Source organism: Tupaia chinensis, unplaced genomic scaffold, assembly GCF_000334495.1.
Source record: "Tupaia chinensis unplaced genomic scaffold, TupChi_1.0 Scaffold142716_1, whole genome shotgun sequence".
In the NCBI taxonomy this organism is placed as follows: domain Eukaryota; kingdom Metazoa; phylum Chordata; class Mammalia; order Scandentia; family Tupaiidae; genus Tupaia; species Tupaia belangeri.
Genome location: NW_006202562.1, coordinates 2,032,975 through 2,049,387, shown reverse-complemented (window position 1 = coordinate 2,049,387; position 16,413 = coordinate 2,032,975). Strand labels below are relative to the sequence as shown.

Here is a 16,413-nt window from a genome sequence, read left to right as displayed (position 1 = left end):
GAAAAAAACCTCCAAAAAAAAAAAAAAAAAAAAGAAGTATGCGTGTGCTTGCCAGAGAGACAGAGACAGAGAAAGAGAAAAGTGAGAAATTACCCCCACCCCCCAGGGATGATGGCCACACCACAGTCCTTTCTCCTTCATTCTCCTCTCGGGATACTGGGCACATATGCACATGCACCTGCCGTGAGTCCCAGCCACCAGGTCTGGGACTCAAACCGTGGTGGACTACATGGGAGTCCAGCAACATAGCCATTATGTCAACTGCTGGTCCCTGTAGTATGTCTTTATCCATAAGGTGCATTTCTTATAGGCAACATATAGAAGGTTTCTGTTTTTTTATCCATGTGTGTCTCATGATCAGAGTATTTAATCCATTAACATTCAACATTATTATCAATATCTCTGGATATGTTCCTATCATTAAGTGAGTCATTTTCTTGGTTGTTTTTTGTTCTCTTATATCTATCTGTCTTTAGTTTTCCTGGTATAGCATTCCCTTCAGAACTTCTTAAAACTAGTCTGGAATTGGTAAATTCTTTCAGGTTTTGTTTATCTGACAATGTTTTTTTTATTTTTATCTTTTTTTCTCACATAAAGGATATTCTTGTTGGGTATAGTAATCTTGGTTGAAATTGTTTTTCATTTAACACTTTAACCATATCTTGCTTGCCTGCATTGTTTCTGATGAGAAGTTCGATGTTAACCTGATAGGATAACCTTTGTAAGTAACTTGACATTTCTCTCTTGCCCATTTTAGTATCTTGTCTTGGTCTGTGGTTTTGGCCAATCTGACTATGATGTTCCTTGGAGAAGATCTTCAGTTGATTCGCTTTGAGGTCCTTTGCACTTCTTGGGTCTGGATATTTGAATGCCTCTTTAGGTTTGGAATTTTTTTTTTTCCTAGGATTTCATGGAATAAATTATCAGTGCCCTTATTATTTTCTTCACCTTCTGAAATACCCATTAACTGATTATTTAGGTGTTTGTAGTATTTCTTGTTTATTGTCCTCATTTTTCTTGGTTGTTTTCTCAGTCTTTTGAAAATTTTTTCTAGGCAGAGGTTTTGTCTTCTACATTTGAGTTTTGATTTTCTGTGTGATCTAATCTGTTTTTAATACTTTTGAGGGAGGCTTTAATTTCCTGTATCACAGTCTTCATCTCTAACAATTCCATTTGATTCTTTTTATGGCGTCTATTTCTTCTTTCAAATTGTGAAAGGGCTTCCTCATCTTCTGGAGCTCATTTGTTGTTTTCTTCTACATCTCATTTAGTTTTGTAACTATAAATATTCTGAATTATTTATCTGACATGTCTATGAATTCCATTGTGTTATCTGTGGATGATGAGGAATTGATGTTTTCCCTTGGGGAAGAGATATTTGGTTGGTTGCTCCTATTTCTTGTGCTTCTGTGATGGTTTCTAGTCATCTGATAATTTATACGTTCCTTCCAAGTTCTTTGAGTTAATTCTGAGTGTTCAAAGGCACATGGGAATAGGTGATCAGCAATCTCCCTGCTGCTCTACCTCCCTGATGCTCACCAGCAATCTGCACTCTTGTCACTGGCCTTGGATGCTTCAAAGTCCTCCCTGTTTCTAGAGAACAGATGTGCCTGGGCCTGAGCTGCTAAGCTTTAATTTAGGAACAGAGAAGGGATGGATCGTGCGTGTGCCTGGGCCTGAGCTGCTAAGCTTTAATTCAGGAACAGAGAAGGGATCGTGTGGCATGCTTCAGAAAACATTGAAGTCTTGGAATTCAGAGGCACATAGCAGGGGATAAGCCACAGTCTCTTTGAAGTTCAGTCTCCTGAGAGTTCAAAGGCGAATGCAGGAGGGGATAAGCCAGGGGTCTCTGCTGCACAGCCTCCAGCCACATGCAGCCTGCCACAGGGCAAGGCCCTCCAGTTTATTTTTTTTTTATAAGATTTTTTTTTCTCCCCCCCATAGGGCATGTGTGCTTGCTAAAGAGAGAGACAGAAGAGAAGAGAAATCACCCTCCCCACCCCAGGTGATGGCCACCACCAGCAGGTGGTGCAGCGGTTGAGGTGCTGGACTCCCCACAGGGCTGACTATGTTTCAAGTCCTGGACCTGGCAGCTTGCTTCCTCACTTTCCCTGTCTCTCTCTGGTCAAATTTTAAAATAATAATAATAATAACAACAACAACAACAACAAATAAAATAAATAATTTTTAAAAATAAAGAGTTCATAATGACCAAACCTCAAGCGGACTGAGTCATTACAAAGAGAACACTTAGGAACTACTCCCTGCATGTCTAGAAGGAGCATTGCGGGTCCCCCAGATCTGGCCTGCCGCTGTCTCCTGTGCTCGGCCAGAGGCGACCTTTCCTGTGCGCACCGCCTAAATGAGCATCCCTCTTGCCACAGCTCTGCCTGCTCTTTGAACTTATGAAAATGGGATCCTATGTTGTGTGCTGCTTGGCTTTTATCGTTCAATGTTAAGCTTGTGAATTTCACCCATTTTGTTACACACAGGAATATTTATTCCTTTTTTTCTAAAATCAGGTGTAGTACTAAAACATTTTTAATATCATTATTGTTTTTGTTTTCCATAGGATACGTGCACTTGTCAAAGAGAGACAGAGAGAGGAAAAGTGAGAAGACATCCCCTAGGGGAATGGCCACCCTGCAATCCCTTCTCCATTCTCCTCCTGGGATTTCGGGCATGCATGTACATGTACCTGGTGTGATTTTCAAGCTTCCAGGTCCGGGACTTGAGCCATGGTTAACCATGTGGGAATCCAGTGTCTTCACTACCACATCACCTGCTGGACCCCCCAAATTTTATTCTTTCATATGGGCGTAGTTACTACATACAACATGATATTTTGACATATAAAAGATAGTGAAATGGTACTGCAAAGCAAGGCAAGTGAACACACCCATCAGTATGCATACAAAAGTGTATCAAGCTACAATCTGTGTGTGTTGTAACACTAGCTACAATCCACCCTTGTAGCCAAAATTCCAAATGCAATGCAGCGTTACTATAATCTTCTCATTGTTCATTAGATCACTAGACTTGTTCATCTCACTTATCTGCTATTTAATTTTTAAAAATTTATTTATTTTTTCCATGAGAGGGAGGGAGACAGAGAAATGGAGATAGGCATCCCCAACAGGGTTGTCATGCCACAGTCCACCCCAGTCTTGGTAGCCAGGGTCACAGCAATGTGCATGCCCAGTGTGCACAGGGAGGCCTTCGGACACGAACCTGGGACCTAGCTATGACTCCAGCAGAGCAGAGCATTGTGTTCTGCTGCACCCATATCCCTACATGCTGCTTTATTCCCCCCCCTTTTTTTTTTAACATTTTTGCCATAGGGCGCATGTGGTCACCAGAGAGAGAGAGAGAGACAGAGAGAGACAGTCAGTGAGAGGGAAAGTGAGAGCTCAGCTCCTAGGGGAGGTGGCCATCACAATCCCTTCTCCATTTTCTGTTGGGATTTTGGGCACACACCCCATGCATCTGGCATGAGTTTCAAGCTGCCAAACTGGGAACTTGAACCGTGGTCAGCTATTTGGGAGTCCAACACCTTAACCATCTTTGACACCTACTGGCCCCATATCTACTACTTTTTATCCTTTGAGGTATGTCTTTCCATCTCTACCCGCTTACCCCACTCCTTATGCTAAGTGAAAGAAGCTGGCTACAGAGAGAAAAATACTGCAAGATCTAACTTACATATGGAATATAAAAAATGCTCTTGCTGCAGAGCATTTGATGATATGTAGATATTCTACATGTCCTTTCTACTTCTGATTCATGACGGCTATTCTCAGTGTTGACTGTTACGAATGGTGATGCCGTGCATGTATTTGTGCGTGTGTGTTTGACTGTTACGAAGAGTGATGCCGTGCATGTATTTGTACATGTGTGTGTCTTTGGGTATAAATCTAGATGTGGAATTGCTGGACCAAAGGGTCTGCAAACTTCTGTCTCTGCTGCTAGACCCAGATGTGATTGAGTCAGGGCCTCCAGGTCAGTCTCCCTCTCCTAAGGTCAGCTGTGTCACTGACATAACCTCATTACAAGAACATGTCTGTCATCGTCCGAGGCATCGTGCAGGCTGCATATAGCGGGGGCAGGGACCTGGGGGCATCTGGGGATTCTGCTGATCACGCACGTGTTGTTCAATGCCCAGGTAACTTTTCTAGGACTTCTAAAATATGTATTATATTTGTGAATTAACTCTGATTCTTCTGGGGCCAGTTATTATTATGAACTTAGCTGTTCTCCTTAATACATTCCTCCAGGTTTTGTAATCCCTGTTTTCCGGTTGTTCAGTTTTTAGTGTAAAAGTCTGCATTTACCATTGAGTAGCTCTGTTTCCCCAAGCTGCCCTCCTTGAATAGAAGGACTGGGTCAGGTCTGCATGGGCGGGATGCTCTGAGAGGCAGAGATTTTGGAGGCTACGTCACAGAGAGTAGGCGTGGGTTGCTCAAATTGCCAAAAAGGAGCCAGCAGGTGGCATAGGGGCTAAGGCGCTGGATTCCCACATGGCCAGCCATGGCTCAAGTCCTGGATCCGGAGGCTTGCAACTCATGCTGGGTGTGTGTGTGTGGATGCCCAAAATCCTGAGAGGAGAATAGAGAAGGGATTACAGTGTGGCCACCTCTCTCTCTGTCTCTCTGGTGAGTGCACATGCCCTATTGCAAACAAAACAAAACAAAACAAAACAAAACACTCTCTTAAAAAAGTTGCCAAAAAATGGAAGGCTTTAGAGAGAACAAACACATTTAAAGCAAGTTTCAGTTCTGAAGTGTCTTTTTATTCCTTCAACATCTATTGGTTAGAAGTAAAGATGTGGGGACCAGCAGATAGTGTAATGGCTACGTCACTGGACTCGCATGTAGTTGACTGCAGTTCAAGTCCCAGACCCAGTGGTTTAAACTCACGCCAGGCATGTGTGCATGCGTGTCCAAGATCCCGAGAGGAGAATGGAAGAGGAGGGATTACGGTGTGGCTCATCTCCCTTGGGGGGTGATTTCTCACTTTCTCTCTCTGTCATTCTGGCAAGCACATGTGCCCTATAGCAAAAACTTCTCCAAAAACAGAAAAAGAAAAAGAAAAAAACAACCTCTGTATTCTGTTAGGAAATCGAACTTTCAAACTATTCATTGACAGATCACAGACAGTTTGGAGTACTACATCGAAGTCAAAATCGCCAGAACAATGTGCAAGAAAATTTCAGGACAAAGTGAAAACTGCATATTTCCAGAGGACCCCAAAATGCAAAAGGTACGTGGCTAAGACAAGGGGGAGTGATGGTTCCTGTTAAAATCAGGTACCAGACAGAGAGCTGGTAAGATGAATCCTGTGTTAATGTTCTAGTTTCTTTTTAAACCACGTTCTCATATCTAGGACTGTGCACGGCCTGTTCTAGACACAAACACCATTTCTGAAACTGTACTTGCCCCAACAGCCTCCCCCAACACACACACACACACACACACACACACACACATGTGCATGCACACACACACATACACATGCACACGCCCTTAGTGACTAAAAGCAAAACCTATCCATTATTTCTCCCCACCCTACAATGCGGGCCCAGCCTGCCTGGCAGCGGTTCTCCCCTGACTGCAGTGTGTTCCTGGCCTTCCTCTTCCAGACCGCTGCTTCAGTTGTATCTTGGGCCCCATCCAGGATGGGTGAGGCAGTAGGGGGCTGACTAGGCATTTTTTTCTCCCGGGGCTTCATGGAGCAAACTTATAGGGTGACCAGTCATTCTGATCTGTCCAGGACCAAAGGGCTTCCTGTCAGTGCTAAAACCAGAAGAGATTCAGGCCAACGAGGACAAGCTGGTCATCCTATACTCAGAGTTCCTCATGACATGGTGGTCCCAAGGGAGTCAAATTCCTAAACAGTTTCCAGGAGGAAGAAGCAGAAGCAGAAGTGACCATTCGTAGTGAAAGGGAAGGAACTGATGGCCGCCATCTTGGTGGACAGTTACCCTAGGTGCCATCTAGAGGACTGACCAGGAGAAAGCACAGCATGACTCCCTCCACTGACGTCCGAGAACGAGGCCTCCTCTCACAGGCTTGTGGGTGCCAGAGGGAACTCTTGGCCGATTCGATAGACGGGCTACAATATGGAAGCCCTGTGAGGTTTCGGGACAGTCCCAACTCCTAGCTTGATGGGCCCATGTGTCCAACTTCGTCTCCTATATCCATTCTTCCACCTCTTCATGCCAGAGATGAGGGACGTTCTCAGCTGGGTAGGGGTTTGCCAAGCCTTGGGTCCAGACAAGAACTGTCACTAAGTGGACAATTCATCACAAAAGAACCACCCTTAATCAGAAATGTCCTTATTTTCCTCAGATTTGATTAGCAAGGACACTTTGGGTTTAAATATAAACTTTTTAAGTGTATCTATGGTGCAGTGATTAAGGTGCTGGACTCTCACATGGCCGACTGTGATTCGAGTCCTGGACCTGGCAGCCTGGGTGCCCAGGATCCTGGGAGAAGAATAGCGGAGAAAGGATTGTGGCGTGGTCATCCCTGGGGGGATGTTTTCTCAGCTTCCCTCCGAGTGCCTCTCTTTGACAAACATGGGCATCTTATGGCAAAAACCTTAAAAAAAAATACATAAATTTTCTAAAATGCATGCTCATAAAAATGTAAGTGATGCAAGAGATGGCTTCACACCTTGACCCCTGAAGTCTCTCCTCTGCCTCCTCCCCAGGGGTTCCCACGGGAGTCACCCGTTGGGTATCCCCAGATAGCTCCCCTGTAAGATGAGATGAGCTGACAGAGCTGTTCTTTTCCTCTCTTTTTAATTTTAAACAACTGCTGACGTGTGTTTTGATGCAAATTCCTTTTTCACTTTTTCAAATTTGTCTTGGCAATCTTTTCATAGAAGTTATTTCCAATTAATCTCTTTTCCAAAAAAAGCTTCATTGAAAAATCCTTATACAGGGACCAGCAGTTAGCGTAATGGCTATGTTGCTGGACTGCCATGTAGCCGACCACAGTTTGAGTTCTGGACCCGGTGGCTTAAACTAACACCGGGCACGTGTGCGTGCGTGCCCAAGATCCCAAGAGGAGAATGGAGGAAAAGGGATTGTGGCGTGGCCATCCCCCCTGGGGGTGATTTCTCGCTTTCTGTCTTTCTGTCTCTCTCTGTCTTTCTGGCGAATGCATGTGCCCTGTAGCAAAAACCTCTCCAAAAAAAAGAAAAATCCTTATACATGTCTATTTCTGTTCCTTGTGTGTTTTTGACCTATCTATTATAAACCTAAAGCTGGCACAGGACGTGGCTGGATATAAAGAGTGAAAAATGAGTGGTTCCCCCAAGTTTCCCAGGTGTCCTCCCGTAAAGCCCATCTTCACGTCGTCATGAATAGTAGACATCACAGCAAGATCCCCAAATGAAAATGGCTGGTTAGAAACAGGTTTTTTTTTGAGAGGTTTTTGCTGTAGGGTATGTGCACTTGCCAGAAAGACCGAGAGAGACAGAGAGACAGAAAGCGAGAAATCACTCCCCAGGGGAGATGGCCACACCGCAATCCCTTCTCCTTTCTCCTCCTGGGATCTTGGGCACACACACATGCGCGCGGTGTGAGTTTAAGCCATTGGGTCCGGGATGTGAACCACAGTCGACTACGTGGGAGTCCAGCAACATAGCCATTATGCTAACTGCTGGTCCCATGAATCTTTAAAATTTTGTAAACAATTTTTAAATGGTCATGTTTTAATTGGAGTACTTAGTCCATATATGTATTATAATTACTAATATAGTTGGAATTAACTCTACCATCTCACTATTTGCTTTTTTAAGGAATTATTTAATTTAATTTAATTTATTTGTTATCATTATTTTTAAATAATGAGAGAGAGAGAGAGAGAGAGAAAGCCACCAGGTCCAGGAATCAAACCACTGTTGACCATGTGAGAGTCCAATACCTTAACTACCACACCACCTGTTGGTCCCTCACTATTTGTTTTGATTCGTTTCATATTTTCTTTTTTTAAAATTTTTGTTTTCCTATATTCTTTTTGATTTAGCAAATATTTATTATTCCATTTTATTTCCTCTTTTTAAATATTTTTTAAAGTGGTGACCCTAGAGATTTCAATATGCCTACTCAACTTATTATAATCTTACTAAAATTAGTACTTCTTTTTTTTTTTTTTGGAGAGGTTTTTGCTATAGGGTGTGTGCGCTCGCCAGACAGACAGAGAAACAAAGAGATAGAAAGCGAGAAATCACTCTCCCCAGGGGGGATGGCCATGCCGCAATCCCTTCTCCTCCATTCTCCTCTGGGGATCTTGGGCACACATGTACATGCGCCTGGCGTGAGTTTAAGCCACCGGGTCTGGGACACGAACCGGGGTCAACTACATGTGAGTCCAGCGACATAGCCATTATACCCCCTTAACCCCCCACCCACCAGCTGACCCACTTTTAATTTTTTTAAGGAATTTTTTAATTTAATTTTTATATTTTTTTTTTTTTTTTTTTTTTTTGCATTTAGGGAGCCTTGGATATGAACACATGATTTGGTAGTAATGGGGTGGAAAGTTGCGAAAGCTCTGTCTACTTTGATATCCAGAAACTGAGTCAAAGTGCTGGAAGAGAGGGGAAAAGGGTCTGCAATGACAAGGCCATAAAATATGTGAAAGCCATCTTTATTTTTATAACTAATGAAGGTAACTGCTCACCATCATGTGCCTATCATTCTCTTAATCAAATGCCAAAGGCAACCATAAACAGTCCTGTCTTAGACATTCCAAGGCAGGGCCCCTGAAGCCCGTCCCTAGAAGCTCCTCCTAAGGAGCCACGCCCTGGGATGGGAAGGAATAGCTCCAGGTTTTCAAGGCAGCCCACAGATTACCAGGCCTCTCTGAGAAGAAATAAAAAGCTCAGATCACAAGTTAGTTTGTAATTAGAAGCTGGCTATTTGCCCATCAGAGCCTAGCATACCATCAGGTCCTCAGAAGAATCCCTGTACCATATGCCTCATCGGACATGGGCCAGATATAAAGAAGCAAGCCTGGTCCCTGCGTCTTTGAGAATGGACTTTGGCTCCCAAGTCAGAAGATTGCTTGCAGAAAGGCCTCGTTCCTGCATCCACACACATCTCTCTCCATTGCCTACAGCAGAATCATTTCTGAGAGACTTTCTCAATCGGTACCTTGAGGTCAGCCCTTTCTGCTACTGTTTAAAGTGGACCAGGTTGGAATCTTCCCTGGACCTTCTACAGTATGGTCAAGTGGACCTGAACCCCTAGTCATGGTTCTGTTACATAAGTGCTCAGAGTACTCATCATAAAATTGTGAGTACTAGGGACCATCAGATGGTGTAATAGTTACGTCACTGAGTCCCACATAAGCAACTACAGTTTGAGTCCTGGACCCAGTTTAAATTCACACTGGGTGTGTGTGCGTGCGTGCCCAAAATCCTGAGAGGAGAATGGAGGAGAAAGGATTGTGGCATGGCATTCCCCCGGGAGGTGATTTCTCACTTTTTGTCTCTCTCTGTCTCTCTGGTGAGCACATGTGCCCTATAGCAAAAATCTCTCTCTTAAAAACAAAAAAGGAAAAAAAGAATGTGATGACTAAATAAGAGTACAGGCAAAGCACATGGCCCTCAATTATAACAAATAACCCGAATACATAACAATAATTACAGTACCCAGCCTGGCCTATTCCAGAAGGATTACTCTAAGGGCTTCCCTTAAGGTATGTAGCGGCACTACTGGCTGTTTGCCACCAAACCCCAGAAGTCACTTACATCTTAGTCTAAGAAAGAAAGATAGATTGCAAGGAACATAATGCTATTAAAGTTATTTTGATTTGAGAGAGAGAAACAAAAAAGGAAAACTGTTACAAAGAGGTGGACTTTTCTTAAGAAATTCAGGGTCTCATCAGGAAATGGACCCCCTCCAGAAGGTGACTGGTATTGGATTCCAAATTCCCCAGCAAAGGTCGCTGACTCCTCCATCCTGGGCTGGGTCTACACCTGGAGGATGGATTAAAGAAGTTCAACACATTAGAAGACTGGAGAATAGAGGAATCCCAACATGATATGTTTGGGTGAAGGTGGAAGTAGTAGTGATAAAGAAATCTAGAGACAGGTGGGGACTTCAAAAAGTTGTGAAAAAATAAAGACTTTACTTTGCTACAAAATATTTAAAAGTATATGCTTAAAAATACTTCTTTCATAATATGCATTTTTCCATGAATTTTTAGGAGTAGATAAACTCCTTGATATATAAGGTTCACCCTGAAGACTTAATTCTTTTTTTCTTTTGTTCTTTTTTTGGAGAGGTTTTTGCTGTAGGGCGCGTGCGCTTGCCAGAAAGACCGAGAGAGACAGAGAGACAGAAAGTGAGAAATCACTCCCCAGGGGAGATGGCCACACTGCAATCCCTTCTCCTTTCTCCTCTTGGGATCTTGGGCACGCACACACACGTGCCCGGCGTGAGTTTAAGCCACTGGGTCCAGGACTCGAACCGCAGTCACTACATGGGAGTCCAGTGACATAGCCATTACGCTAACTGCTGGTCCCGAAACAGTTTTTTCAAGCAGTATTTTAAAAATCGGGTAAGCACTAAGAATAATGTATCAAATGCCTGTGAGCTTACACACGAATTTTACAACTATTAGAACTTCATCACATTAATTAAAAATATTTATCTAAGTAAGTTTATTGCGTACATGGAAGGCCTACAGCGTAACGTACAGGATAGAGATGGCTATCCACCTGGACCCCTGAAGTCTCTCTTCGGCCTCCTCCGCGGGAGGTACCACTGGGAGGTACCACTGGGAGCCCCTGCGTGGGTATCCCCACATAAAGAGCAACATGGTTACCACAGCGAAGCAAATGAATATACCCATTATCTCACAGTTACTCAATTTTTGTTTTGGTTTTGGGGCACAAACAGCTAAAGTCTCGTGACGGAGCTGAGGTCCTGGACGTGGCTCAGTTTTGTTAACCGTGGACTCCCGCTGAGCAGTGGCACCCTAGGCTGTTTGTCCCACACGCCCCCCATGGAGACTTCAGACCTACGTCCCACTGTCTCTCTCTGCCCCGCACCTGGTAGCCGCTGTTTAATTCTCTGTGTCTGCCCAGGTCACTCCTCTTTTTTCCTTTTCCTTCTTAGCTTCCACACAGGAGAGAGATCATGAACGTTTTTCTGTGTCTGGCGTGATGTCCTCTAGGTTCATCATGGGTAGCAAGTGGCACAATCTCCTTGTGCGAGCTGATTAATATGCCAGTGTGGGTGTGTGTACCACAGTTTCTTTATCCATTCGTCCACTGGTAGACGCTTCAGTTGTTTCTGTATCTTGGCTGCTGTGAGTAATGGGAGGGTAGGTAACGAACTTCATGAAGTGACTTCGTCTCCGGACAGCTTGCTAGATCGAGTGGTAGTCCTAGTTTTAGTTTATGTAAGACCCTCCAGACTGTTTCCACAATGGCTGCACCCAGTCACTTTCCCACCAACGATCTACGTGTTCCCTTGACTCCACACCCTCACCAGCATTGACTATCTGTTGACTTTTTGATAAGAGCCATATAATGGACGTTATTAAATATTTTATGAGATAAACATTTTAAAGAATCATTTAATTGAATTTAATTAATTAATATTATTAGTATTTTAAATTTTTGTCTTTTTTTTTGGGGGGGAGAGGTTTTTTTGCTATAGGGTATGTGTGCTTGCCTGAAAGACAGAGAGAGACAGAGAAACAGGAAGTAAGAAATCACCCCCCCAGGGGGAATGATCATGCCACAATCACTTCTCCTCCATTTTCCTCTGGGGATCTTGGGCACGCATGTACACGCCCCTAGCGTGAGTTTAAGCCACCGGGTCCAGAACTTGAACCATGGTCGATTACATGGGAGTCCAGTGACATAGCCATTACGCCAACTGCTGATCTCTATTATTATTATTTTAAATTTAACTGGAGAGAGAGAGAGACAGAGAGGGAATGAGGAAAAGTGAGAAAGCAAGCTGCCAGATCCGGGATTTGAACCGTAGTTGGCCATGTGGGAGTCTAGTGGCTTAATCACCGTGCCACGTGCTCGCCCCTGAGATAAAATTTTAAGGGTAGGCTCTATGGTTTGATGGTCAAAAGGGTCAAATGTCACATTGCCAACTGCAAGTTGAAGTCCCACCCCTGCAGCTTGAAAAACACACCAGGCATGGCGTATGTGTGCCCGAGATCCCAAAAGGAGAAAGAGATGGAGAAGGGATTGCAGTGTGCTTTCTCCCCTCCCCTCTGTCTCTGGCAAGTGCATGCACCCTCTGGCAAATTACAAAAATAAGGAAATAAATGAGTAGATGGCTCTTTTTTTTGGGGGGGGGGAGGCTTTCGCTATAGGGCATGTGTGCTCACCAGACAGACAGAGAGAGACATAGAGACAGAAAGCGAGAAATCACCCCCTCCAGGGGGGATGGCCACGCCGCAATCCCTTCTCCATTCTCCTCTCGGGATCTTGGGCATGCATGCACATGCGCCTGGCATGAGTTCTAAGCCACCGGGTCCAGGATGCGAACTGCGGTTGACTACGTGGGAGTCCAGCGACATAGCCATTACACTAACTGCTGGTTCCCACAAGTAGATGGCTCTTTTTTTTTTTTTGAGAGGTTTTCACTATAGGGCACGTGCGCTCGCCAGATAGACAGAGAGATACATAGAGACAGAAAGCAAGAAATCACCCCCCAGGGGGGATGGTCATGCCGCTATCCCTTCTCCTCCATTCTCCTCTCGGGATCTTGGGCATGCATGCACATGCGCCTGGCATGAGTTCTAAGCCACCGGGTCCGGGATGCGAACTGCGGTTGACTACGTGGGAGTCCAGCGACATAACCATTAAGCTAACTGCTGGTTCCCGACCCACGAGTAGATGGCTCTTGTACCCCTCCCTCACTGACCACTTCTCTAAAGCCAAGGAGCAGCATTCCTACCCGTGTTTTACACCTCTGATCTCATTCATTCTCTTGGAATGGACTTACACATACAAGCATGAGGCAGAGAGAGAGAGAAAGAGCTCTCTACGCTGTAACTCCTTCCTCCAGTCCTCCAGCTTGCCAGGACCCCATGTGTGTCGCAGACTCCAGCTGCCATCAGCTGTGGCTCCCAGCTCTGTAGTCTGCTGTGCAACTGTTGGCACCAGAGGTGGGGCCTACAACATTGCACTTACGGGTATAGAGCTTTGTGTTGTTTTCCAAATTTACATACATTTTGGAACTTTCTTTTGTTTGCACTCAAAAGATTGTTTGCACTCTGAGATTTATTGATGTTGACATAATCTGCTATTGATTTATTTAGTTACTTATTTTAGTTTTGCTATCGGGTGTGTGTGCTTGCCAAAGACAGATGGAAAAGGAGAAAGGGAGAGATACAAAGAGAAAGTGAGAAATCTCTCCTTGGGGTGGGGAGTTGGCCATGCTGCAACCCCTTATCTTCCAGTCTCCTCTCAGGATTTGGGGCATACATACACATGTGTCCAGTGTGTTTTTCAAACTGATGGGTCTGGGACTTGAACAGTTCAGTCAGCCATACGAGATCCAGTGCCTTAACCTGCATGCCACTGGCTGTCCCTAATCTGCTATTTACTTATGCTGGACAATTTTTGGCCCAGTTGATGTATATAGATGTGTTTAGGGGGGCCAGCAGATGGTGTGGTGGTCAAGGTGCTGGACTCCTACATGGTCGACTGTGGATCAAGTCCAGGACCTGGCGACTTACTTTTCTCACTTTCCTGCCTTCTTTCTTTCTCTGTCTCTCTCTGGTGAGCTCTCGTGCCCTATAGTAAATTAATAATAATAAGTAAGATTAAGTAAAATAATTCTTTTTTGGGGGGGAGGAAAAAATTCTTTTTTGGGGGGGGGGTTTTTTTTTTTTTTTTTTTTTTTTTTTTGCTAGGGCACGTGTGCTCGACAGAAAGACAGAAACAGAGAGCCAGAAAGCGAGAGATCACCCCCCCCCTTCCCAGAGGAGATGGCCATGCTGCAATCCCTTCTCCTCCATTCTCCTCTCAGAATCTTGGGCATGCATGCACATGCACCCAGCGTGAGTTTAAGCCACCGGGTCTGGGACTTGAACCGTAGTTGACAACACGAGAGTTCAGCGACATAACCATTATGCTAACTGCTGGTCCCAAGAAAATTCTAAAAAAAGATAAATTGGCCAAAACTTTTTGTTACTGTATGGTAAGCTATTTTAGATGATATGGCCTTGTATTTAACCATATTCCTGCTTGGACACTTGGCGTTTTCAGTTTTCCCTGCAGGCAACCCTGCTGCTGTGGAGGTCCTGACGGGTGCCCACTGCTGCATGGGCGAGCATTTTCCCAGGGAGAGTGCTGGACTGGGCGGCCCCACTGCAGAGCGCGTGCAGTCCAGCTTGAGCGCGGTGGGCCATGCATGATACACGCGTGTTTCCTCCAGGTGGCCTCAGGCACACAGTGCCCGTGAGTGGTTCATGCCGTGGTCCGTCTCCCTGCCTACTGCCAGGGCTTCCACAAGAGCATCAGCCACTTTCTAAGGAGTGATGTTTAAGTCTCCCCCCAATTTTTAGTTATTACGAGCAGTATTACAATGAATACTTTTCTTTATTTCTTCATATCTGTATGTCTGATTATCATTTTCTGGTGGGCAAAAATCCTAGAAACTGAATTACTCATCTATTGTTTGTTCACTTTTTCAAGATTTTGTTTTGAAGTTTGCCGGGGGCATGTACATTCACCAGAGAAAGATAGAACAAGCGCTTCCCGGTGGGGCATGGCTGTGCTGCAGTCCTGTCTCCATTTCTCCGTCTTGATGGGACTTCCAGCATGCACACACACCCCATGTATTTTTCAAGCTCCTGGGTCCACAATTTGGATTATGACGTTGGCCATGTGAGATCCGGCTGCCTTAACACCAGGCTATGGGGCCAGCCCATCTCTTGAAGATTTTTAATGTATTTTGTTAAACGTCCTCTAGGATTTATTTAAAGTGTTTATATTTCTCATAATAGTGCATATGTGTGCGTAGAGATGGGGGAAGAGAGAGGAGAAACAGCCTTGGCAGGGTATTGCCACACTGTGATCCCCTCTCCCCAGTCCTCTGGCTTTTCGTGATCTGGGGCATACACTTGCACTCTAAGTATGCTTTCAGGCGGACCCAGGGATCTGAACCTGTGACCGGCCATGTGGCTTTCTGCACTGCGGTTCAATTTGCTACTGACTGTGCCACTGGGCTGGGCTTTAGGGTTGATCTTAATAATTGGGTTTTCTAGTTCTTCTGTCCCTGATTATTTTCTGTGTACTTTGGTCCAGAAGTTATGCAATTGGCTAACCCTCTGATAAGCCCCAAACCCACTCTCTTCCTTCACACCATTGTCATGCCTTGGCTCGCCCACCCTGGACCACCTGGTGCCCTGAAAAAGCCTGGACGTGGTTCTTCAATGGCCTGACTGGGTGGCTGGTAGCCTGTCTGATTTTCTCCCTCAAACTGTTCCAGGCCTGGTTATCTCATATAACTTCATCTCTGCGTGGTGCTCATTGTACACCATGAGCTGAAGCTCTGTGGGTCCTGTATGAGATCAGCATGTCTCCTCCCAGTTTTCCAACCCCAAAGTGTTTCTTTGTCTCTGGCTGAATTTTGCTTGCTCCCTGAAGCCTGCAGACCCTGTACTTACTATATGGTGTTGCCTCTCCTGAGCAGGACCCCTGAGTCTTGGGGCCCTAGGGAGGGCCAGAGCTGGAGCCAGGGATTTCCTAAGAGTAACCAGTTCCTGGACTCTGACCCTGGTTCTCCTCGGGTGAATGGAGCCAGGCCCATGAAGACTCAGATCACAGGAGTTGCCTGATGAGGAGCTTCCTTGGGCAGAGCTTCTAGCTGATCCCTTGACGCCAGGCTCCAGGCCAACAGCCTCGTGGACATCGGGATATGGCTGAATCCAGCGTCCTCTTAGTCTTGAGCTGCAGTCCCAGAGCTGCACTCTGGGACCTGAAAATAGAAACTTCTGTTTTTCTTTTCTCCTTCTTTTTCATTTTTCTTTCACATAAGTTGATTATTATTATTATTTTTGGGTCTCTTTTAGATGGTTTTTTGCACCTTTATTGTTAGCTCCAGACCATGGAAATTTGAGCTCACTATGCTGAAGAAACAATGCAAAGACATCTAATTCTCCCATGCATGTTTGGCATGTTTGCTTCCCCTTGAAAGAGACAAAGCAAAGACACTTTAAGACTTTTCAACACCACAGCTGACCTGCTCGCTCCATCTTGTGAGTTCTCCAGGAGCTGATGCTGAGAACATGCGATATCTTGAACAACCTCTTCCTGCAGGTGCGTCATCTCCTGCAGGGATGAGCTGCTGCCGATAAATGGGAGTTGTGTCCACCCTGGCCGCTCTGAGTGTGAGGGCATTCTTAACGCACGGTCCTT

General features: G+C 45.0%; 1 protein-coding gene across 1 annotated transcript in view; it reads left to right on the top strand.

The window, feature by feature from the left end:
- Nucleotides 1-16,369, top strand: part of LOC102483336 (cystatin-13) — a 28,065-nt gene extending 11,696 nt beyond the window's left edge. Inside the window, exons 4-5 of the mRNA XM_006163609.2 lie at nucleotides 5,146-5,259; nucleotides 16,068-16,369. Coding sequence (XP_006163671.1) covers nucleotides 5,146-5,259; nucleotides 16,068-16,151 — 198 coding nt within the window. The 3' untranslated portion in view covers nucleotides 16,152-16,369. The remainder of the gene's footprint in view (nucleotides 1-5,145; nucleotides 5,260-16,067) is intronic.
- The last annotated feature ends 44 nt before the right edge of the window (nucleotides 16,370-16,413 follow it).